Raw genomic sequence first — 24,968 nt, 5'->3', positions numbered from 1 at the left:
TACACAGTTGACCAAAGAGCTGTGATATACTACTATTCCCTGACTCCCAGTGAAGAGGGGCAGGGCGAGATGGGGAGAACACTGGAGGCTGACCCGAGTGGAGAATGGGGACATTTTCCAGGTGATGAAAATGTCCTCCATCTGTGTTTGCATATTCACAGAACATCTCGATCTAAAAATTCTCTATCAAAAATGTATCACCCCATCAATAGATGTTGAGAAAAAAATTTTAAGGAAAATGCATGAAAATATATACTTAAAATTGGTATATTTTACCATGTGTAAAGGCTAACTCAATAAAGATTAAAACAAAATATTGTTGGCCAGTATTGGAAGAACAAGACATTTTCATACATTGTGAAGTGGAGGTGGGGTCATAACATACCTTAGTTCCACCTTTCCAGGGGTTAATTTGCTTCTACCTTTTAAGAAAAGTGGTACTGTTTGACATGGTAATTTCTCTAGGATAGCATCCTAAGGAAAGAATTATGAATTCAAAGAATTTGTCACAAAACTGATAGCAGCTAACAACTGAGAAAAGAACCAAAATGTCCTCAATGGAAGTGTGGCTAAATGGTGATGCATCCCTATGGGGGCCACTGCCAGCTCATGGGCACCTGTGTGAATTGAGAAAAGGTGTCCCCTCTGGATGGAACACACCCCTCTGGGGCTTGCGAGGGGGCTGACCGAATTCCAGCACCACCCGTCCCCTCACCTGAGTACCATTGCAATACCCATGTCTAAACTACGGCCCTGATCTTATATGGTGGTTGATGAGGCAGATGTTAAAACTGATGCCTTCAGAACAGTGGTGTTGGGAAGTGTTTTCAATGGAATGTTAAATGATGATAATAGAAGGTAAGCCTAGGTGTGGTGGCTCATAGCTGTAGTCCCAGCACTGTGGGAGGCTGAAGTGCGTGGATCACTTGAGCCCAGGAGTTCGAGACCAGCTTGGACAACATGGTGAAACCTTGTCTCTACAAAAAAATAGAAAATTAGCTTGGCATGTTGGCATGTGCCTGTAGTCCCAGCTACTCAGGAGGCTGAGATGGGAGGATCCCTTCAGCCTGGGAGGCAGAGGTTGCAGTTAGCCAAGATTGTGCCTCTGCACTCTGGCCTGGGTGACAGAGTGAGATCCTGTCTCAAAAAAAAAAAAAAGAGTAAAACATTACATAGTTCTGACTGTTTTCAAAAATGCAAAATTCCTAAAAGGAAACCCACCAAGATATAACTGGTGGTCAATATGAATGATGAAATCATTGCTGACTTTCGTTTTTCTTTTTTAAACTTTCTTTTCCAAAATTTTCCTGCTGTCATACTTTTCCTAGTTTTGAAAATACGTTTGTTCTTTAATTAGGCTTTGTGTAGTGCTAACATCTGCAACAGTGCTCTCTCTGAACACAAGATGAGACAATGGGGATTCTGTGGTGGCGTCGGGGGAGACCTGGGTGAGAACAGCTTTGTTGAAGTCCCAGTGATTCCTTTGGTGAAAGGAGATGTCTCTTCTCTTGTCTTTCCATTCTGTAGGTTTGAGACATTTGAGGTAAACAGCTTTGAGCAGTTCTGTATCAACTATGCAAATGAAAAGCTCCAGCAGCAGTTCAACTCGGTAGGCTTGGTTTCCAGACCTGGGGTACCAGGACTGGGGAGACTCCCCTGGGAGGGACAGCCAGGCCACCTCTCTTCCTCTGAGGTGGGTGGGCCCTGGCTATGTTCTGGTTTCCTGGTGGTGCCTCCAGCTTTCGGAAGGGGCTGTCCACTGCTCAGGAGGGAGAACTGAAGGAGGCAACTGTGCTGAGAGGGGAAATGATCCTCTCCTTGGCTATGACTCCCATTCCTCTGAGCCTGGGTTTCTTAGGGTATTTAAGCAACAGCAAGCCAGACATGGGGCTTCCTTTGATTGATTGGGAATACAGCAACTCAGGTGATTGTTAAAGTGCCCCCAGGAAGTGTCCACCCAGGAATGAGGAATCGCCTCACTGTGCTTTGCTTTTCTGCAGTCATGACTATGACTTAGCGTCCAAACCTTATCTGGCAGTTCTCTGCTGTCCTTGAGAACCCAGAACTCGCTGAGCCCCTGGGGGAGGTGAATGTTAAGGTGTGTCTGCCTGCAGTTCACTCGTGCGACCTTTTTACTTGCCATAGCATGTGTTCAAACTGGAGCAAGAAGAATACATGAAGGAACAGATCCCTTGGACCCTGATTGATTTTTATGATAACCAACCTTGTATCGACCTCATCGAAGCCAAGCTGGGTATCTTGGACCTATTGGATGAAGAATGTAAGGTAAAACTGATGATGCAAATTAGTTCAATTCTAGGGTAGGGATGTGGTACGAGGGAATCACATAAGATCTCAGAGGTGGAATTTCATCTGTGATCAGCTGGCCTTCAGTGTGCTGGAAGAAGCGTTGGCAGGCTGCATACTAGAAGCGAGTACTCTTCTGCGTGCTAGAAGGCAGCACATCTAACATGACTGGCAGGTGTTGCTACACTGGTAAACATGTGCCTCTCTTAGGGGAGCCTGGGTGGCATGGGTTGGCATGATATGATGGTGGTTTGGACTTGATGTCCCAGGTAGCCTAGGTGCCAAGAGAAGAACTGGAACATCTAATGGGCATCCCTAGAAAGTGAAGACTCAAGTCTGGGATCACTATTGCCGCATCAGATGACTTGTGATAGAACTGCATGGCATGGTGGCAGGTGAAATTCATAGATTTCCCCATCTGGTTTCTGATGGGCTGTACCTGGTGGGACAGGGTGAGTGCTGACTTGTCAGCCTGGAGACTGCCTGGCAGCACTGGGAGGGTAAGGTTTAGAGGATCTGGGTTTTATCAGTTACTTGACTTCTTTGGCCTCTGCTTTCCTGCTCAATGATAGGGGGTTGCATCTAATCTCCAAAATCTCTCCCAGTTGAGTGGTTGATTGCTAGCAGGAGTAAATATATACCACTTCCTCCAGGGATGGAAACTCGAATCAACAGGTGTAAAAGCCACATGATTCTTGCAGTTGCAAGGGAAAGAACCCACTTGCTTTTACTTTCTGCTCTCCCACATCTTGCCTGTAAAGGGTTAGGTGTGGCTTGATGGTTTGGTAGGAGGTGTTTCCTTCCAGAAGGGCTCTCCTAGTTTCGTTGCCTTTGAAAATGAAAGGAAAACAATAGGACAGAAGACAGAGAAAAATATACCAGTTCTACAGCTTTCGTGGTTTTTTTTTAACCTCCTGAAGGTTTTTAGCATTTCACTAGAGATATGGGCTTCATCCTCAGAGTCAGTATCCGAGCAGAGATAATCTCTCAGTGTAGCAAAGTGTTTGTCCAGGCTTGCTCAACCGGACAGGTAGCAGTAAATGTAAAACAATTGTCCCTAGATTGAGTAGCATGGGCTGAATGGCTGAAGTCACAGCCTAGGCCATCCTGCTGTTCATGACTCACTTTTATTTTCTTGGTTTCAGCATCCACTACCGCCACCGCCCTTCCCAAACTTAGCCAAGGTCATGCTCCTTTTCCCCAGTCTCTTTTGAGATTCCCATCAGTAACTGTCTCCTCCAGGTCCACACCCCCGAAGCTAAAGTCAGCACCGTGTCCTGTGTCCAACCCAGGCCTCTGGGATGCTAAGCTGGTGAGGCTCCCTGGGGCCAGTGCTCAAGGAGGACCCTGGCTTTTCATTCTCCCCCCAGGTGGTGAAGGTGAAGGTCATACACAGTTCTCAGGGCACATGGAGTAGGCAGTTTGTCCTACACGGTCTGTGGAAAGCCTGGGTTTCCTGCAAATCAGGGTGGTGGGAGCTAGACGTGTCAAGACACTGGGTGGTACTGTGGATGTGGCATGTGTAAACTCACACTGGTGGCCAAGGAGATGAGATGAACACCACATTAAGGAATAAGACAAAAGTCCATAATGTGGAGACTTTTTGTAACAGGTTTAATTGCTCTGGGAGTTCAGGATGATTTAGCATAGTCTGATAGAGCATCAGTAACAGGTGGATTTTAAGCCAACAGTTGTTATTACATTTGTCAAAACTCATTGAACTGTATACTTCAGTGAAAGGGTGCGTTTTACTGCATGGAAATTATTCTACAATGAACCTGAATTTAAAACATAGTGGGGCCTGGAAGCACCCATGGCTCTGAGCCTGAGCAGGTTAGGGAATCCCCCTGGAGTTGCAGTGGCTGGGAAACTTGGTGCCCCTTGGGGAAGGATCCTATTGGGCTGTGGAAGCAGCCTCAGACATGTCCTTTCCTCCCTTTCTCTCAGACACTTTGCAGGGTGAGAGCGAATAATGACATTGCACTGTGAACAGTTGGGTTCTGTGACCCCATGTCGACAAGACACAAAGTCAAATGAAGGATTGGACTCATGGTGCAGAAGCAGCCCATGGGAAAATCAGTTTTCTTGGGGAAGATGTGCAGTGGCAGGGTAGTGAGCTGGGTTTTAAATGAGAGGTGTTGAGATGGGGTGGCTGTGGGTTTAAAGGGGGAGCGTGCAGGGAGCACTCCCAAGGGCCTGTGACTGGTGCCTTAGCTGCAGAGGAGAGTGTAGACTGGACCAGGGTATTTATTAAACCACCTAAGGTGGAAAAGCCCCTTTGCAGACAGGCCTCAAACAAGCCACAGACTGCAATTATTCCTCCTTTATTCAAGTCCACTCCTCCAAGAAGGTGTTTGATTGTCAGAAATGTACATTTCCAGGCTGCTCTTAACAGGACTCCAAAGATGCCCGGTGGCGGGTGGGAAGTAGGTGCGCACTATCCTCTGCTGCCTTCTAAGCCCTATTTGGGTTGGCACTTCCTGCTATCCTCTTCCCATTCATCAGTCCACTTTCTCTCAGAGGAACAGGCAACCTTGAATCCTGGAAGCAATTCTAATGAGAGAAGCCTAGGTGCTGTCTCAGGTTGGAGGTGTTGGAGCAATCAATGGCAGGCCTGGGTGGGGCAGCAGGCTCTGCCCTGTGCCCTGTAATGAGGATTGTTTCCTGGAAGAAAGGAAATCACTCAGGACTGTGGAGTGAAATCAGCTCACTCAGTGGGGATGCCAGTGCCCCCTACCCCCCGTTTTCTCACCCGGCTCAGGCTGCTGTCAGGAGGGTTTACTCTGTATTCAGATCACGGGATTGTTGTTTCTTAAGAAGTGGCCCCAAAGGTTTCCTTGTCTAGCACTTTCGTGTAGAGGTGTGACTCCTGTGATGGAGGGAGGTGAAGTGGCCTTGCTATGTTTATGTATTCATTCACACGAGAAACCACATGTTCACGGAATAGTGCACTGAGCCCCTGCCCTTCAGACGTCAGCACTTCTTGAGAGGGTCAGGCAAGCACTGAAGTGTCATCTTCGATGACAAAGAACCAGAAACGCTGTGGAGGAAATGACAGAAGGAAGAGCGCTGTGGGGAGAGCATTCCCAAGCAACGTCAGATGAGGAGGGGGCATTCCAGGTGAAGGGCATGTCACACTACACTTGGAGAACTTGAAGTGATCTGATTTGTCTGGAACTCCTGGTGGGGACAGGTAAGTTTGGCAAGTAGGGACCGTGGGAGAATGAGAAGCCATGTCCACCCTGAGCAGGTATTCGGGCTTCATCCTGAAGGCTCTGGGCATCAACCCACAGGGGAGAACAATAGGAGAAGGGATCAGATGTGAATGATCAGCCCAGACTGTGTGCAAGCTGAGGTGGGGACAGCCTAGAGGAGGCAGCACCATGAGGCCATGTGGTAGGCCAGGCGGGAGGGAACAGGGCTTCCAGGAGCATAGCAGGGAGAGGGCCTCCGTGAGTCTCTTGAGTGGAGCACTTCCTTCCAACAGAGTTGCTGGGACAGAAGTCTAATTTCGGTAATATGAGGAGAGCGGGAGGTGAGGCAGTGGAGACGGCGAGTTTGAACTCTCAGAGGCTTGGCTGTGAAGAGGAAGCGGCGGCGAGAGAGGGGCATGGGCATGGGTGGACTGTGGCCCCCCAGGAGGCAGGGGTGGGTGGACGGAAGGCCAGCCGGGAGAGAGGCCTTTCTTCCATGAGAAGGACAGAAAGGTGGGATGGCTGTGGGCGAAGATGAGTTTCTGCATGTTAGAGCAGGAATTTGGGATTTCCTGCTTGATAGCCTCTATTTCCCCATGAAGGAGCTGAGGCATCTGCTGAGAGGCAGCAGGGTCAGAAACTTGAAGAGAATGGAGGAAGGTGGGAATGGCTAACCAGTAAACAGAAAGAGAAATTGCAGAGTGCGCAGATTGTTTTGCTGAGGTTAAAGACCATAAATTGAGTTTTAGGAGTTGTTGAGATCAACTTCCTGCTTAGATCTAGGAACAGTGTCTTAATCCATAGAAGTGATTCTCCGAGTGAAATTTTATTTTTTGGCTGCAGTACTTGTGTAAAAGTATCATGGCAGGGCTTGGTTAAAGGAAGATGAGTTGATGTGTGGTCTTATCCAGCCACCCAGGTATGGGTAAGGAGAGAATGGGTAGTTGGATTCATCTAGACTTAATGTTTTGCTGAGCGTGCAAAGGGCTATTTTGAAAAATAAAGGCCTGGTGAAAAATAAAGGTCTGGAAGCGGCACTAGGGGTGGCTGGCAGGTGAGGAGGAAGGAGCTGCCTCCATTCCAGAGAGCAGTGAGGACTGCAGAGTCCTGGTGGGCCTAGCTGGGTTTCTGTGGTGGCAAAGAGGGAAGGGGCCAGAGGGTACTCCTTAAAGAGCCTGGGGATCCAGAGGTACTTATGGTACAATGATTTGAGAGGTCAGCAGGGGTACAAGGCTTGAAGTATGGAATGGAAGGAGACAGTGAGGGACCAGGAAGGTTGGTGCCAGTGGCCCAGGAAGACAGGGATGAGAAAAGAAGCAGACATAGAATAACTGGCCTTGGGGTCTGGTTTTTTTGTTTGTTTGTTTGGTTTGGTTTGGTTTGGTTTTGAGACAGTGTCTTGTTCTGTCACCCAGGCTGGAGTACAGTGGTGTCATCACAGTTATCACTGTAGCCCTGACCTACTGGGCTCAAGTGATCCTCCTGCCTTAGTCTCCCCAGTAGCTGGGGCTACAGGCAAGTGCCACCATGCCTGGCTAATTTTTAAGTTTTTTGTAGAGATGAGGTCTCTCTGTGTTGTTGCCCAGGCTGGTCTTAAACTTGTTGGGCTCAAGCCATCCTCCCACCTCGGCCTCCCAAAGTGCTGGGATTACAGGTGTGAGCCATTGCACCTGGTTGGCCTTGGGGTCCTTAAAAGTCAGCTCCTATCAGCAGCTCTGTTGGGGGCAGGCTTTGGCCTCAGAAGCTGTCCCAGGCCAGCAATGGCAACATCTGTGATAGAGAGTACAGTTCTGTCTAGAGTTCCACAAGGAACACTGAGAGGGGCTTAGGGAGCTCAGAACTTGCACTCCCCCACTGCCATGCCTGCTTTTTTTTTTTTTTTCTATTTTGTTTTACTAGCAAGGAGTGGAATCAGGTCTAATGTATTTTTAACAGCTTTAATGAGATATAATTGACATATCATACAATTCACCCATTTAAAGTATACAATTTGGTGGTTTTTAGTATGTTCACAAAGTTGTGCATCCATTACCAACCACGGTCAATTTTAGAACATTTTCATCACCCCCTAAAAAAGCTCTTTAGCAGCTACTCCCCATTGCCCCCTGGCAGCCCCGGGCAACCACTAATCTACTTTCTTTCTGTATGGATTTGCCTATTCAGGGCATTTAATACAGATGGGACCTTTACTTTTTGATGTGATCAGTGGTCAGTACCATAAGGTCAGAGGGATTTAGGCCTCTGAGGAACAGAACCTATCTAGATGAGGACCGAGCTGTAGTCCCAGCTTCTGGATCAGTGCTCTCTCTGCATTGCTTTGAGAAGAGCAGAAAGAAGTTCATATAAGCTATATGTGGATTTCCTTTATAAACGATTCCGTTCAGCTGCATATTATGGAGCTACCGATATCCATGACCCAGAAGCTACCAAAATATAAGATTTTTTTTCTTTCTCCTGTGGCTGTTTAAAATCTACTTCTGTGGAAAGATTTTTGGAGATAAGCACCTTCTACCTTGTTCTGCTTTTGTGGCGCCCTTTGTTGTCAGGCAAGAAGAGTTAACCTGTTCTGCTTGGAACCCCAGCTCTGCTATTTAATGGCAAAAGCCACAATTACTTTTGCACCAACCTAGTACTTCCCCATTATGTGACCTTGGCAAGTTACTTAACCTCTCTGTCTCCATTTCCTCATCTCTAAAATGCTTACAAACATAGCACCTAGCGGACAGGATTGTTCGAGGGTTAAATGAATTGATACATCTAAAATGTGTAGAAAATGGCCTGGCAAACAGTAAGCACTGTGGGCACTACCTGTATCATCTGAGACTCTTGATCATGGTTAATTCCTGCTGGCCCTTATTTTTAGTTGGAGATGGAGTGGGCAGCAACAGGAGAGACTGATCCTTGTCAGAAAATATGGATACACTTGACCTTGGTTGTTCGTTTCCTCTGCTTATCAATTCACACCAATCTGAATTACTGAATATGTAGGATTATGGAGTCTTCTCACAGAAGTCCAATTTCATCTCCAAGGAAAGATGATTTTGTTCCTAGCCAATTTTACGTGTTTGCCTGTGTGGGGCTTCCCACCATGGTTCTGTCTGCCTCAGTTTTGCCAGTCCTTCTAGGTCCCTCTTGTGCCCATCCTCTTGCCCACCCAGTCCTGACATCTCTACTGGGAAGACCCCTCCTTCCTTCACACCCGGTGGTTCTAAACACAGAATGCTTGGAGACAAATATAAAACAGTATATATAGAAAGTGCTGAATTAAATATATTTTATTGTCTGCCCAGTACAATTAATAGCCTCCTTCAAGATAGTTTTCTTTTCTTGAACTTCCTTTGGTGCTTAGCACTGAGTATTCAATATTAGTTATGCCAAAATGAATCTTGAGCAAAATCAGTTTGCTTACAAAGGATTTAAGAAATTGGTTCCCAAGTATGTAAGCATTTTCTTTATGGCGCGGATTTTATTAGTTTACCATAAAAATCTCTTTGTAAACGGCTAGTGCAAGGGTCACCTTCAACCCTTCCTGATCCAAATATGCAATCTCAACCAAAGAAGGGCAGGTCAATTAGTGACCCGTCACTGAGGACTGGACTGTTTCTGGTCAGTAGGTGTGTGCAGCGATGACCAGGGATGACAAGAGGGAGCACCTTCCTGTTGGAAGAGTTGCTGTCATCCTTGACAATTTGAGTGGTAGTTACAGTGACTCTGTTATATTTTCAATGAAGCAAGATGCTTTTTACGTTTAAAGCCATCCATAAAGATATTGAAAGGGGCCGCCTTTCAGAATTCTTAATGCAGTGGAACCTCTAAGTCTGACTTTGGACAGTGGGAGATGCAGAGATTAGCACCATGTAGATCACTCACTAGGTACTTAGTTCCCACTGCATGGCCAGAGCCCAGTTCTAAGTTCTTTCAGGGACACATAAGCAACGTAAGGCACAACCAGTCCTTGAACACAACAAACTTACAGTTTGTAGTGACGAAACTCAAAACTCAGGGGTGCACAATATGCTAGGGCACGTGTAAGAGCTTGACTGCAAGGAATTCCAAAGAAGAGAGAAGCAAGATCAACAGTGGTCAGGAAAGGAAAGACTTGAGCCAGACCTGGACTATGGTATTTAGGTGAATTTAGGGAGGGAAGGTAGGTTTTCCTGTGGCAGGAGTTCACTTGGGTGAGTGGGTAAGCTTGGCACTGCAGGTGAATGTGTTTGTGATGCTGATGTCACAGCCCCGGTTGCAGGGAAGTACCTCCAGGTGGTCCTGCAGGCTGTGACTCTGCTCCTGTGACCTTAGATTTCACCCTTATCCTCCCTAGCACTTGCAGTGTCTGCCAACCAGCAGGCTCAGCTGCTCCCACAGGTCCCACAGGAGCCAACCCACAGGGGAAGAGGGCACACTGTGGCAGGATCCTGAACATGTGTGGTTGAATTGTTCTTTGCACCGTCCAGTTAAGGTCCCAGTTCAAGGGCTGAATCAACCTTCATGGAGCTGGCCTACTGATCCCATCCCTCTGCTGCAACCCAGGGCTTCCTTCTTCCTCTTCACAAAGCACTCTGCCCTGTCTTGTGGTTCTGCAGGTCCCCAAAGGAACTGACCAGAACTGGGCTCAGAAGCTCTATGACCGGCACTCCAGCAGCCAGCACTTCCAGAAGCCCCGCATGTCCAACACAGCCTTCATCATCGTCCACTTTGCAGACAAGGTGGCTCTCCTCTCTGTTGGCTTGGGTATTCCCTTGGCCCCTCTCTAAGTAGACTTACTGGGCTCTAGACCTAGAGAGAAGGCTGTCCCTTCTGAATGCAAATGGCCTGAAGCCTCAGCTAGGTTCCCCTTCCATCCTCTTTTACCCACCCCTCTACTTCCAGGGGATACCAAGCTTACCACAAGGCATAACTTCACAGGGGGTGCTATAGTTGCCCATTCATATATATATATACACACACATATATACACACATATATACATACACACATATATGTCTATATATATACATGTCTGTATGTGTGTGTGTGTGTGTATATATATATATATAAAAATTCTAAAGCCATTAAGAGTCTACCCTCACGGAGCTTGAGAGAGAAGGGAGAGCTGAAAACAAAGTACCGAATGGTTTGGCTTCTTACCTGAAGCCGGTGTGGCTGCTCTCCAGGGGGCTGCTTTCTCAGTAGCTGGTGCGTGCATAGAATTTTTCTAAGTGGATTTCTGTTTGCTATGCACTAGCCTGGTGTTTCTTAAATTGTAATGTGTGTATAAATCACCTAGGGTCTTGTTAAAATACAGATTGATTCATTGGGTCTGAGATGTGGCTGAGAAGCTGCATTTATAGAGCCCTAAAGAACCCTTTTATTATGGGAACTCCCTTTAAAACAATTTCTTCCACAAAATGAATAGTCAGTTCCCTGTACGTAAATCCTGACCACTTACTGGGTTTGCATTTTAAGTGGCAACATCTGTGGGTTTCCTATCTACTCACAGCTCTTTTCAGAAAATGCTGCATGGATGAGATGAAAGTGGTTGAGAAACTGCTGAAGCACTAATGACTGTGTCTCTCTCTGGTTGCTGTGGCCCCAGGTGGAGTACCTCTCTGATGGTTTTCTGGAGAAAAACAGAGACACGGTGTATGAAGAGCAGATCAATATCCTGAAGGCCAGCAAGGTAAAGAGTGTCAGAAGCGGGGAGTGGAGCAGGAATGCCCGTGGCCAGTGCTGGGCAGGGAGTGGTGATGCAACCCCTTTAGGGTGGAAAGACAGAGATGCTGGGCCGGGAGGAGGCCAAGGGATTTGTCGGTCATTTCAGTATGAAAACACTTGAATGGCCATACCACCGTGAATGTGTCCGATCTTGTCTGAAAACACTTTAGTATGGCCTGATGGAGGGAAGAAAGCAAGGAGTGTAGGGGCATGGGGAGAGAACTGGGAAAGTTGCCTGCTAATGGAGGGGATAGGGGAGCATGGGAGGTGACAGGTAGAGAATGGTGAGCGCAGTGATGGAAATGTAGCTGGTGTCCGTCATGTCATCTGTCCTTTGTCCCCTGCCTGCAGACGTAAGATTATTTAAACCCCATCACATCTAGTATCTGCATTTAATTTGTTGAGCGGTCTATAGAACCTCTCTATAAGCAGAAATTTAATGGAATAGAAGGTTGGATTTAAGGAACACTTCAATCTACTACTTTGGACTCTTTCTCTGTTATTATCAGAATTTTATTTATTTCCAGGCATAGGAAAAGGTAGCAAATATTGTGTCCATTCTAGACGTAGAGGAAAGAAGGCACCAATTCACCCAAACATATCTTTATTAAACACCTGCTTTGGAAGGCCCTGCCCTAAACACACCATTTTCACACAAAGGTGAGCAAGACAGAGTCTACACTGTGGTTGCTCCCCTTTTAATGGGCTGTGAGTGGGCAGATGAAGATACACACAGGTAACTGTGAAAGGAGAGAAGGAGCAGTGGGAGAGGATGATGCAGTCAGGGGAAGCATATGCGCCGGCACTCAAAAAGTCTACTGTGATGCAGATGCTGTTGCTGGCTTTAGCCCTGCAGAGGAAACCTGGGGCCAGAGGTAGGGGAACTTCCTAGGATTTAGGAGGCTTTCTCCCAGACCACATGATACTGAACTCACTGCAGGGGCCTGATAACATTGTGGAAATGGCAGATTAAGTTCTCTTTGTGATAAGCTTTAGATGAGTGCAATAGGATGAGATGATAGAATGGAGAAAGTATATCCAGCAAAATGGACCCAGGACATAAACCCAGTTCTATCACGTGGTGAGGGGTTTAGGGAGGATTTGAGTCGCTAACAGCATGCAGACTGCCAATAACAGACCCCTGCCCAGTATGATCTCTGGGTATCTGGAACATCAGAGAATTAGTCATCACTGGGACAAATTGGCTGTGGGTAAAAGTAAATATCACTTTGGAGTTCAATGCAAGTTTGACCTTGCAGCTCCCTAAGTTTTTAGATCTCCAGTTTGTGGTGGTTAATATGACTTTTTCCATTTTTTCATGGGGGTGGTGACATAGGGAGGAGCCCCAAGGCACAGGGAAAGAAAGTAGATGGAAGTGGTCTGAGCACTAGGAGCCCCTTCCTCATGATGGTCTCTTACGATGCCTGGAGGCCAGTGACAACCTATAGGGCCAGAAAACTCTGTTGTCTTGGTAGAAGTTTCTCCTTTCAGATTAGGAGCAGAAACGAGGGATGGAGGGAAGAGAGGTGGGTACTTTTTATTTAGTACAGAGTCTGGTTCTGCCATTGTATTGATTTCTGAGCATCTTAATTTGAGTGACTCTCGGGGATTCCAGAATCTAAAAAGGAGTGGTGCTAGGAAAACTCTGTTATACTCACTCTCCAGCAGGTTATCTTTTATTAATAGATGAGCTGCTTTTCCCTTATTTTTATTTAACAGCTTTATTGAATATTTGTGTAGTATATAGTGGTAACCAACACATGTAGTTAATCTCATGGAACTTAGTGAAAAAGATGCACAGTTTAATTACAAATTATGGAAATGCTAAGAAGGTCAAGAAGAAGGTGTTATGGAAGAGAATGATAAGGGTAGGTTGGTGGCCCCCAAGACCACCTCCAGGTTCAACCATTTGCTAGGAAGACTCACAGAACTCAGCATATAATTATGGTTATAATTTGTTACAGCAAAAAGTAAACAGCAAACTCAGCAAAGGGAGAGGTGGATGGGGTAATGTCTCCAGGAGACCAGGCACAAGCTTCCTAGAGTCCCTTCCACCTAGAGTCATACAGGATGCATGTAATTCCCCCTAGAAGCAAGTCATGACACTTCTTTTGAAATGCCTACCAGGGAAGGTCACCTGAGCGCAGGCAGCCAGGGTTTTTATTTGGGGTTGATTATATAGGCACCCTTAGCCTAGCACAAACCAAAATTCCAGAATCCCAGAAGGAAAGCAGATGCTCAACATAAACGATATTGTTTGCATGAGCAATTTAGGCACAGTGAACAGTTCTTACCAGGGAATGGTGAAAATCCAAGTTCCCCTGACACCAGCCAGGGGTCAAGCAGCCTTTCTAAGGATAGCAGATGCAGGCCTGCTGTGTTAGCTCTTTTCTATACAAGAATATTGTTTTAGATTGCAGGTACTGGGTTTTTATTAGAAATTAAACATAAGTTCAAAAAAATAAAAATAGTGTAGAAATATATAAAATAAGTCTTCTTTCCCACTCCTTGACCCATCTTTTGGTGGGTGAGAATGTACCCTATTCTGCATGTTGATACATCTTTTTAAGATTAAAATAACTGTATTATAGACACATAGTCCTCTGTAATTTAATTTTTCAGTTACCGTTGTATCTTGGTTGTCTTTCCACATGCGTACACATCTATTTCTCTTTTTTAAACAACTGCTGATAATTTGCTATTTCAAATAATGTAACAGTGAATATCCTTTATGTATATCTTTGCATACTTCTGTACAATTATGTCTGTTGGGTAAAATTTTAGAAGTGGATTGATGATGGTTCAAAGAGTATGCACATCAAAAGTATATAGATGTTGCTAAGTTGGAGGACAAAATAGGTATGATCTACTCTTGAAATGCAACTTCCTCCTTCTCTATCCTGCCCACCAACCACAATGCTAGCTTTCCCGCTCCCCAGCTAAAACTTCTAGAGAGCCAGTGACCTTGTTGCCACCCCTGTCCCCATCCCAGCAACACCCCTGAGATGCAGTGTAGCAGCACTGAGATTGACCAAGAAGGGCTCTGGCCGACCAGACACTAGCTGGAGGAGGGCTTGAGAACTCTCTGGCCTGAGCCCCTCCTAGCCTGTTTCAGACGTCTCAAAAGACAGAAAGCAAAGATTGATGCTGTATCACCATAAACCTGCAGATGGGCTATACACAGACTGCAGCTGCAAATCAAAGAGTGATTGTAAGTAGCTCTGCACCATTCAGGCAGATGGGCATGTCTGGCAGCATCTGTCATTTTAGTATCTTTAAAGCTCATCATTTACTGAGTGAGTGGCTGTATTTTCTTTAAAATTTTTAGTTTTCATAGTAGCCGTATGAGGCATATGTTTCTAACTCCGTATTAAAGAAAAATGAAAACCTAGAAAGATACAAGTTTCTATGTCATTACATTAAAATTGTAATGCTTAATTTTTTATTGTTTTTCATTTAGCGCAGCTAAATCTCAAATCCTGTTTGTAAATTCATAATTTTACTTAAAGTACTTTTATGAGAGACTTTTTTTTTTTTCCGTCGGGTGACATCCTTGATAAGAAATTAACAAGTCGTCACGAATAATTAAGCAGTAGGGGATAGAAGATACCCATATACTCTACCAACCAAAGGGATGTTCGAAGAACTCCCACTAAGAGCAGTGAAATAACATGGTGTTAATGAGAATGTAATTAGTGAAGCCAGTGCCATTGCCTGAGCAGTTGTAATGTAGCTAATTGCTTTCTCAGCTATCAGAGCTATAAATAGACTTAAGAAATGCCTCTTTAAAACATGACTTCAAGTTTTTAACAGTCATTTGCTTTAAATACTAAAGGATGGAGATTTTCCCTTCCAATTTTTATTTATTGTGAAAAGGAATAATTTATCAACCAGGAAAAAAAGAGCACTTTAAAAGGAGAATGTTTTTCCTCTGAAGATTTCCTATTCCTGACCACCACTACATATAGGTCAGAGGGACAAGCTGTGGGTCACATGTTTATGCCAGCATGTGCTGGGCAGTGAGGGTGTATTGGGCAGCGTTTCTGGGCTATGGGGCAGGCATCCCGATGCCATCTTTCCACTCTATCCCAGCATAAGGGATCTTGAGATGCATGTGGTCCAGAGGCCACCTTGACCCAAAGTCACCTACCCTGAGTTCATGAACCCTACACCTCCTTCCCAGAATTAATATTCCAACAAACTCATCCCCCTCTGAATCTCAGAGATCCTGCCACTTCCAAATGCAGTCTCAGTGACAGAGACCTACAATTAAAACCTAGATTTTAAAATAAAATACAAATTCACCGGACTGAACCTTGGTCTTGTTGGTACCCAAATTACAGCAGAGGAACAGCTCAGACAAGGCCCAGGTGTTCACTCCCCTTCTCCTTCCTGCTGCTTATGGCTTGACTTTGGCTTGTCAAGGAATGACAAGCACACATATCCATTGCTTTCCATGCTGATATGTTTTTTTAAAGTTATACACACATACCTTGTTTTGACCAAATAAGTTTGCTTTTTAAAAATCTTACGTTTACTTTTAATTTTTAAACTTATTTTCTATATAGGAGCTTGAGATAATAAACATACTACAAAATGTTCTCAAATGTACTTTGAGTGCTTCCTGTTTAAGATGTGCTGGTATTTGAAAAGCTTCTAGCAATACTTAAACCAAGCCGGACACGATGTAGGATAACTTTTTAGTTGACTAAACAATATCGTCTCCTTTATAATACAGAAGAGTCCATGTTTGTCTTCCAAACAAAGTGAAGTACTGAGACTTTTCCTCCAAAGCCTATTTAAAACCCTTTTAAAATATTCATCTAAATGTCAGAGATTTTTCCCTCCAAAGGATACCATTAGTCACGTAAAAAGAATTGATTGAAAGGAAAATGTGTTTATTATGTTTACAGCCATAGATTTTTTTTAAAAAGAAAAGATTCTGGGGAAGAGACCCCAATCAAACTGCTCTTGTACTGAGTCTTATTTTAGCTTTATGTGTCTGTTTCAGAGGAAATATCTTTTATATTCTTATACACACAAATGAGTAGGTGTGATTTCCAAGGTAACAGCTATGTGTCAGCTGTAATTGACTTTTTCTAAACTGCCAAATGGCCTTTAGAAAGTCTTTTCATGCTTCTTAGTCCCTTTTCGATTTGCCCCGGGCTTTTAAAATCTATATATAGAAATGAATAGCAGAGAATGCCAAAGCCAGTCCCTATGTACAGGTTTTAAACAAGTGACAGGAAAGTGTTGGTTTGTCTGGAGGTCCTTCCTTGAGCGTTTGAGTTTGAAGGGGGAAAATTGTAAGAAATGCCCGGGTGGCTGCCCTAAGGTAAATTGTGGCAGCTCTCTTACTGCTCAGTCAGCTTACAAACAGACTGCTTAATAGCTCTAAACACATAATTGGAGTTCGTCAGTTGCCCTGATCTGATCACTATACACTACATATGTCAAAACATTACTAGGTACCCTATATATGTACAGTTACTATGTGTCAATTAAAAAATAAAAATTTAAAAACTTCTCCCTTTCACTCAGAAATGTGATCCTTTGTATGGGTCCTTTGTCAAGTAAGAGCTTGGTGACTACTTTTCACTGTGACTCCGAGCTTGTGTAGAGTTGGGACACTCCTCGGGTGAGGTGTCTTTACCTAGCCCAATCTTATTAAGGGATGGGTGTGGATGGGGTCAGTAATGTGTATTTCTTGCTTGGGTCTTTTGCGGTTGTCTACAGCCCAGCGTTGAACGTGGTATCTCTTAGTCTTTCAGTCCTGTCATCAAACTAGATCTCTATGTTCATTGAGTTTATAAAACAAATTTTGAATAGAATACGAAGCATACTACCCCTCCTTCTGAGAACTAATATTCCAACACAGTCATCTTCCTCTAAATCCCAGATTCTACCACTTCCAAATGCAGTCTCAATAGCAGGAACCTAAATGAAAACCCAGCTTTTAAAATAACATACAAACTCTTCAGACTAAACCTTGATTATATTTGTATCCAGATTATAGCATGGTGCCAGCTTAGGTACAAATCTGCCTTGGACAATTTTTACTTTCTGTTCTTAAGTTACAAATTCCCTGTTTAATGTATAAAACTAGAAGCACAGATAGCCTTTCTAATGGAAGCAGGAGAAAGGGGCTGAAATCTTAAAATCCTCCTATTGGTGATTCTGATTTCCAGGTTCCTAGTGTGATTTTTTCATACACATCAAGCATCCCAAATCTAGAATGCTCTAAAATTTGAAACTTTTTGAGCACCACATGACACTCAAAGGAGGTATGTCTACGGCCATACCACCCTGAATGTACCTGGTCTTGTCTGATCTCGGAAGCTAAGCAGGGTCGGGCCTGGTTAGTACATGGATGGGAGGAAATGCTCACTGGAGTATTTTGGATTTTGGGTATTCAGATTAGGGATGCTCAACCAGTAAGTATAATGTAAATTCTCCAAAATCTGAAACACTTCTGGTCTCAGGCATTTTGAATAAGGGATACTCAATCTGTACCTGTTACTGACCTTAGGGCTTAATATATTTTTTCACAGTAAAAGCTACTATGAATGATTTCTGTAAATTTGACCCCCTCCCCACCATCCAGTAGTATAGTTATGCAGATTGTTAACTTCTACCCATGTCTCAAACATCTTGAAAATTCACTTCAGAAAGTACATGAATTAGAATCATTTAATATGGTTATTAAATGTTTTGCTTTGCCATGACAGATTGGCATAAATCACAATGACATCTTCAAAATGTGAACCTGCCTCTAGCCTTCCATTATTTCCCCATGGAACTTTCTCAGCACCAGTCTGACTGGGCCACTTTGTCCTTTCTTACCTGTGTCTTGGCACTCTGGCGCTGGTCCATGGAGCCCCCAGGCCCGGCTCTCTTCTCCTCCCCTCTCCTCCCCTCGCCCCCTCCTCCCCTCCTTCCCCCCATTCTGTTCCTGCCACTGTCAGTGTTTAGTTCACTTGAATACTGTTCATCTATGGCTTTCTGTCATAGACAGTGAGGACAAACAAATGGGCCTTCAACATGCGGCTGCTGGATAAGGTTTGCATCCAGAGAAAACTCTGGCTGTTGGGTGGAATGTGTTTGGGTGAAGGCGTGCCCGGAGGTACACCCTCACACTTTTGGTGACTGTAGTGATCCAGGAGAGAGCTGGGTAGTCCTGAGCTGGAGCAGCAGACTCTTCATTAATGAAAAAAAGGACTGCGTACTTGATTGAAATATAGGAAGTAGGGCGAGGGCAGGATCCTAGCCTAAACCTAGGAAGTCAGTGGGTAAAGGTGGTTTGGGCTGTATTGAATTCGGAGTTCCCAGTGGAACACCTAGAGGGAAGAAGAGCGAGCTGGAATTGTGGATCATAGTAATGGGAAAAGATCCAGACTGGAGTGGCAGGATCTGGGAGGGATAGTTGGAGCCATGGCCTGGGGGAGACTGTCCCCAGGGACTGAGGTAAGTGGTGAGGATGAGGCTCTGGAAAATGGCAATGCAAAGGAGGGAAGTGCAGGAAAAAGCCCCATGGGAGGTTCTGGGAAGGGAGTTGGGCAGGGAGAAGATTGGAGGAAGCAGAACTGCTAAGTCTCAAGAAGGGACCTTTATAAGGAGGCGAGGGCCAGTGGTGTGGAGGGCTTTGAAGAGGTCGAGTAGGATCAAAAATGAAATCACACCTCTTCTAGCCATTGGACTTGATGAGCACTGGAGTTGCTCTCAAGGCACATTTCAGCAGCACGGGGAGGAGGCCATCTGGTGGAGGCAGGTTTGAGGAGGAGCGGTGTGGAGGGTGGTGTCCATCTGTGGACGCCTTGCTCGAGGTAAAGTGAGAGGAGAGACAGGCTGAGCAGGGAGGGGTTTGAAGCAGCAGAGAAGCTTGAACATAGCTGTGTGCTTGGTGGATAGAAGCCAGGGGATGGAGTGGTTCGAGTATAAGAAAATGCAGGAGTCCAGGTCAGGGAGTGAGTTAAAGGAATCGTCTGGTCAGCTCTTCCATTTTTATAGATGAGCAAGTTAAGATCTAGTAAGCCTCAGAGTTTGCCATAGGCCCCACGGCTATCAAGTTGCAGGGTCATATCTAAAGTTCAGGTCTCCTGACCCAGTCCCATGCCCTTCCTGCTATACCTCATTACTTCTGAGCTCCCTGCTAGGTTGTAAGCTCTTCTGGTCTCCCTGGTCTCTCTTGACTCCTCTAGGCACCCAGGACAGGGCTTCACGTGCAATGGGCTCTTCCTTATGCTACAGCCAGGGATCTGTTTAGAAAGAACTGCCATCTCTGGTTCTAGTCATGCCACTCTCTGTGGTGTATTGTTGCTTGGACTCTGGAGCCAGGCTGTCTGGGTTCACATCCTGACTTTGCTACTTACAGCTCTGTGATCTTGGGCCCTAAGTCTCAGTTTCTCATCTGTAAAATAGAGTGCAATGGTGCTTACACCATTGGGAGGCTTGGAGGAGTTCATGTGTGTCAGGCATAGTTAACATGCTCAATAAATATTAGCCCCTGTTATTTTAACCCTTTAATGACTTCCCATTGCTTTTAGGATAAAAATAAGAATTTTTAACTGAGGCTTACATGAGCTGGTCCCTCTTACTTCCTTCTCACTGTGTACATTATAGGTTGACCGGCTTTATCTTAACCCCCCCGAATACACAAAGCTCCTTCATAGGTGCCGTTACTTCCACCCCACAATGTGCTGTCCTCCCCATCCAGTGTCCTGCAGTTCAGACTTCCCTCCCTAAGAGAATCCTTTCTTCATTTCCCACATCCCAGACCCCCGATTCAGTTGCATCTTTGTTTATTTCCTTTACAATATTCATCTTCTTGTCATTATGATTTTAATTGTGGGTTATTTTCATTAGCATTCTACTTCCATGCTAGACCATAAGCTCCATGATATAGAAGAGGCTAGGCTTGTTCTATAACACTTTTGTGTTGCCAGTCCCTAGCACAGCATTGGTTGCATGTTTGAGAGTCAGTAAGTGTTGATGGGTTAATGCGTGGATGAATGAATGAATGAACAAACTAGTCAATCTAGTTTCTTAACAGTCAGTGACTTAGTATTTACTTTCTCTTCTTTGACTGCACATGGAATTGAGTACCTAGTAAAAGTATCATTTTTTTATGATGTTGGCATATGGATTTTAGCCACGGATCTTAAATTGTGTTTTTATTTCTGACAGCTTACTAGTTACCTTGCCATCTAAAAAGACAATATTTATGATTTTGAAATACCATGCATGAAGAGAGGAGGAAGATTTATTTCAAAGATGCTGAGAATAGGAACAGAGTTGTCACCTGTTGGCAGCTAACACTTGGGGGCATCCTTAGTGATCTCACTGGGGGACCCTCCCGGGTACCTGCCTGACAACAGTATCATCAGTATCCTTAGCAGGGATTTGTCTCTTTATCTCCTTCCATGGAGATGTTTAGACGCTGCATGTTGTAAATAGGATTATCCCTTCCATGCCCTGAGGCAGGGATTCGAGGTGTGCTTTGCTTAGGAATATGGTAGCATTCTCTCATGCTAATCATGGTGTCAGCAGCCTATTGTAGCCACAGAATAGCCAGCAGTGAGAATGGGCTTGAGCTGCTCACCAGAGATGGCCTTAAGATCATTGGTTGGTGCTTTTAGACTGAACTTAGAACCCAGGTCAGGGAACTAAGGAGCTGTAACTTTTATTTGCATGTAAGTCACTCTGGTGGAAAATGGAAATTGGATGCTTCTAATGGTTGCTGTGTCTGTGGGAAATGAGGAGTGCAAGGGAAAAGTGAAACTGACACATGTTGATTCCAGCATGGTTGTGCATCTAGGTGCACATGTACATGGTTGTTTCATTGCTTTATAACCCATTAGACTAGCTCCTGTGCTGTGCAAAACAAAACACTGACTTGTGTTAATTTCTCTTGACTCTAAAACTGAAACTCCTGAAATGTATGAACTTTGTAATAACTAAGAATGAGGTAAGAGGAACTAATTTTTTTGTTTGTTTTTAGTTTAAAATGCTTGATGTAGAAGAGTAGCCTATAATTTTCACCAGCATTAGGTGCTGTTTTAAGCATTAGGCATTGTAACCTTGTATGTATGTGCAGGTGGGCACACTCATACTGATCCACTGCGATTGTGAAGTGTTCCTGCATAAGGTGAGGCTTAAGCCTTGCTGAAAACAAACCCTTGGATCCATGGAATTCATACAAGTTGCTTTATGCTTGATCTTATCCAAAAGGCTTAGAAGTGATATGAGTTACTTTAATATGTGAAAAATACTAGAGTCATCAGACTGAGGGGGGTTCACTGAGCAAAGTGTCTGCATCTCTCCGGTTTCTCCTTGGACGTGACTTAGGTAGTTGCTAATGGTCTTATGCCTGCCCTAAGTGAGGTCAGGTTGCAAGAAGCCCCATGGGAATGGGATGGTCATCATGTGTTTTATACTCCTGGTCATATCACCCTGGAACTCCAGCACAAAGGTACCTAATAAGGTTGCAGAAACTGCCTTGGAGTGCGCTAAGTCACCTGAATCTGACAGGTTCTGAGAACAGTTCTAGTGTGCCACCAGCACCATCTTGCTACTCTGCCTAGACATTGTAATGTGCTAATGTGACATCATGACTCTGTACTGTCAGGTATCTCTGACGGCAGGAGGGAGATGAGCCGGGGCCCACCGTAGACTGTAATGTGAAAAAGCTCATATGCATTGCCATGTTTTGATATGCTTCTAGGACTTTTTGAATACACCTAGAATAGTGAATTATTTTGTGAACTTTGTACCTATTCTTACGTGATTCTTTGTTTCCAAGCTCTTGGCATGATACTCTTGGTATGAAAGCCTTTGTAGTGCTCAGTAAATATTCCATTAGGGTGGAGCTTAATTTATTGAAGGTCTCGGCAGTGCAGAGCATCACCAGAGCATGAGCTGTCACTACTGTATGGGACCTGAAGATGATGCTGCCTCTTCAGTAGGTAGCTTGCCTTAGCCTGAATCTCCTACGAGTCTCAGGAGATGATGTCAGCTGGAGAAATGTTTCATGGAAGTGTTATCTTATGTATTTAATTGTTATTGCAAGTACCTCAAAAGTCAAGGCTATGTCTGAAGCCCTTTTATATCTCTACTTCCTCGATATTGTGGGTTTAAATGACAAGGCTATATTTGTGTATTGAAACAAGCTCTGACCTGGGCATCCAGAGGTCGAGGTTCTAGCACAGGCTCAGCCTTTGACTAGCAGCCCTTTGAGAGCTGGTGCTGGCCATTGTGCTTGGTGGTGGAGGGAACAGAGGTTGGAGCAGGATTCCGGTAGGTTCCTTCTCACCAGTCGTCTATATCCTCAACTGCCACATGGAGGTGAAAGTTGACTTTTACAGTTGTTCCAGATCTAAAATTCTATGTTGTTTCTTCAGATCAAAAATACAATTTCTTAAGCATCAGTACTTACGTGGTTTAGAAAATCACCATAGGCCGGGCATGGTGGCTCATGCCTTTAATCCCAGCACTTTGGAAGGCCAAAGCGGGCGGATCACGAGGTCAAGAGATGGAGAGCATTCTGGCCAACATGGTGAAACCCTGTCTCTACTAAAAATACAAAAATTAGCTGGGCATGGTGGTGTGCACCTGTAGTCCCAGCTACTCAGGAGGCTGAGGCAAGAGAATCGCTTGAACCTGGGAGGCAGAGCTTTCAGCAAGTGGAGGTTGCGCCACTGCACTCCAGCCTGGTAACAGAGCAAGACTCTGTTTCAAAAAAAAAAAAGATTGTTCATGTATATAACCCCTAGTAAAAGTAAAACTAGATAATGTCTGAGCCCTACATGCTGGGCACTATTCTACATGCTTACATGGATTCTCTCATTCAGTTCTCTCCTCAGCCCTTGTTCTTGGGAGGAAGGGAAGTCTCAGCAAGTGTAGAGCTCAGGATTCAGCACAGACCTCGGGGTAGGGGGTTGGGGGGGCATCCCAGGGCACCACAGAGCCTGTGGGAGACACAGATAGGAGCGATGGATGCTTTGGGAGAGGGTCACAGGAGGGACAGGGCTCAACCTTGAAAGAGGGGCCTCTCAGGATAAGTACAGAAGAGAAAGGAGTGGGGGTATTTCAGGTAAGAATAGCACAGTAAGCAAAGGTATAGAGGCAGGAGTAGTGAGCATTGTGCCTGTGGGACAGCAACGTGACTGGCTGGATGGTTTTGCAAGGTATTGTCTGAGAGGGGTGAGTGGGATCCGATCAGGGAGCCCTCAGATACTAGACTAGGGAGTTCAGACACAGTGGCAGGAGAGGGGAGCCATGCATTTAAATGGGGGTTAAAGAGGGTGCAGGGTAGGCAAGAAGAAGCAGAGCCTAGCATCTGAGGCACTGGCATTTAGCCTCTCTTCTGTTGAGATTGGAAGTGGTTAGCGAATGGGATTAGTGAATGGGGCCTATGTGTTCCTTTCCCCCTGCCTTTCCCCCACCTTTCCCCCCGCCTTTCCCCCTGGCCTTTCCCCCCCACCTTTCCCCCGCCGCCTTTCCCCCCCACCTTTCCCCCCCGTCTTTTCCCCCCACCCCTGCAGGAGTGTGGTAAAAGCCTTGTAATACTTTATTCTAGCCCCAGCATTGACTTCCCCAAGGGATGATGGCAGGACTGTTTCTGTCAGATTGAACATCTTGATGGCTGGGACTCTGTCACCAGCGCCTCATTCAAGGCCTGCATCTTCACCTTGTTACAGATGAAGATACTAACCTCTTATTTAGTACTCATAACAACCCCAGGTAACAGGCATAGGCTTATCCCTATTCTGATGAGAAAACAGGTATCAGGGAAGTTAACTTGACAAGATGCAACAATGTAGAAAAATAGAGCTTAAACATAGGTGTATTAAAGTGTAGCCACCTCCTACCACACCACAAGGAAATGAAGTTCTGCCCATCTTTGTAGGCGAAGATTGAGTAAGATTGTATGGAAAAGCTACTTTTTTCCTACCATTTAAAAATTGAATTGTCATTCATACATTATAAAATTCACCCTTTTGAAGCACACAATTACTGTGTTTCAGTATGTTCACCAATTTATGCAGTCACCACCACTATAAGTCTGGGAATATCTTTATTACTCCGTAAAGAAATCCTGTCCCCTTAGCAGGCACTCCCTTTCTTCCCTTCTTCTCCTTCCTCTTCCTCTTTCTCCCCCAAGCCCTGGCAACCGGTAACCTACTTTCTATTCCCTGGATATTTCATGTAAATGGAATCACACACTATACGATCATTTGTGTCTGGCTTCCTTAACTTGGTGTAATTTTTTCGAGGTGTGTCCATGTTATGGCATGGATCAGGAGGTCATTTCTTTATATTGTGGAATGCATTCATAATGTCGAATAATCCATTGTGTGGAGGTCCCACATTTGTTTATCCATTGGTCAGTTGATATTTGGGTTGTTCCTACTTTGTGGCTCTTGAGCGTAATGCTGCTGTGCACGTTGGTGTGTGGGTTTTGGGGTGGACGTGTGTTTTCAGTTCTCAGGTATATATTGAAAAGCAGCTTTGAGAGGAAACATGTAAGGTTCAGGAGATCTCATTTTCATCATTCTTTCTGTGATTGTTTCTAGTTCCCACTAGTGGCTGACTTGTTTCATGATGACAAGGACCCTGTTCCTGCCACCACCTCTGGGAAGGGGTCATCTTCGAAGATCAGCGTCCGTTCTGCCAGACCCCCCATGAAAGCCTCCAACAAGGAGCACAAGAAAACCGTTGGCCACCAGGTCAGCCCTGGACCAAGAGCTCTGGGCCCAGGTGCACATTGCAGGGCTG

At 45.0% G+C, this 24,968-nt stretch overlaps 1 protein-coding gene across 4 annotated transcripts in view; it reads left to right on the top strand.

The window, feature by feature from the left end:
• Nucleotides 1–24,968, top strand: part of MYO5B (myosin VB) — a 380,074-nt gene that overhangs the window by 233,772 nt on the left and 121,334 nt on the right. For all 4 annotated transcript variants that reach the window (XM_017951725.3, XM_017951726.3, XM_009192713.4 and 1 more), the window contains exons 11-15: nt 1,528–1,609; nt 2,146–2,286; nt 10,085–10,207; nt 11,077–11,160; nt 24,767–24,919. In XM_017951725.3, the coding sequence (XP_017807214.2) occupies nt 1,528–1,609; nt 2,146–2,286; nt 10,085–10,207; nt 11,077–11,160; nt 24,767–24,919 (583 nt within the window). The remainder of the gene's footprint in view (nt 1–1,527; nt 1,610–2,145; nt 2,287–10,084; nt 10,208–11,076; nt 11,161–24,766; nt 24,920–24,968) is intronic.

The sequence above is a fragment of the Papio anubis genome, chromosome 19 (genome assembly GCF_008728515.1).
Source record: "Papio anubis isolate 15944 chromosome 19, Panubis1.0, whole genome shotgun sequence".
Classification (NCBI taxonomy): Eukaryota; Metazoa; Chordata; class Mammalia; order Primates; family Cercopithecidae; genus Papio; species Papio anubis.
This window is presented reverse-complemented; position numbering and strand designations above follow the sequence as displayed.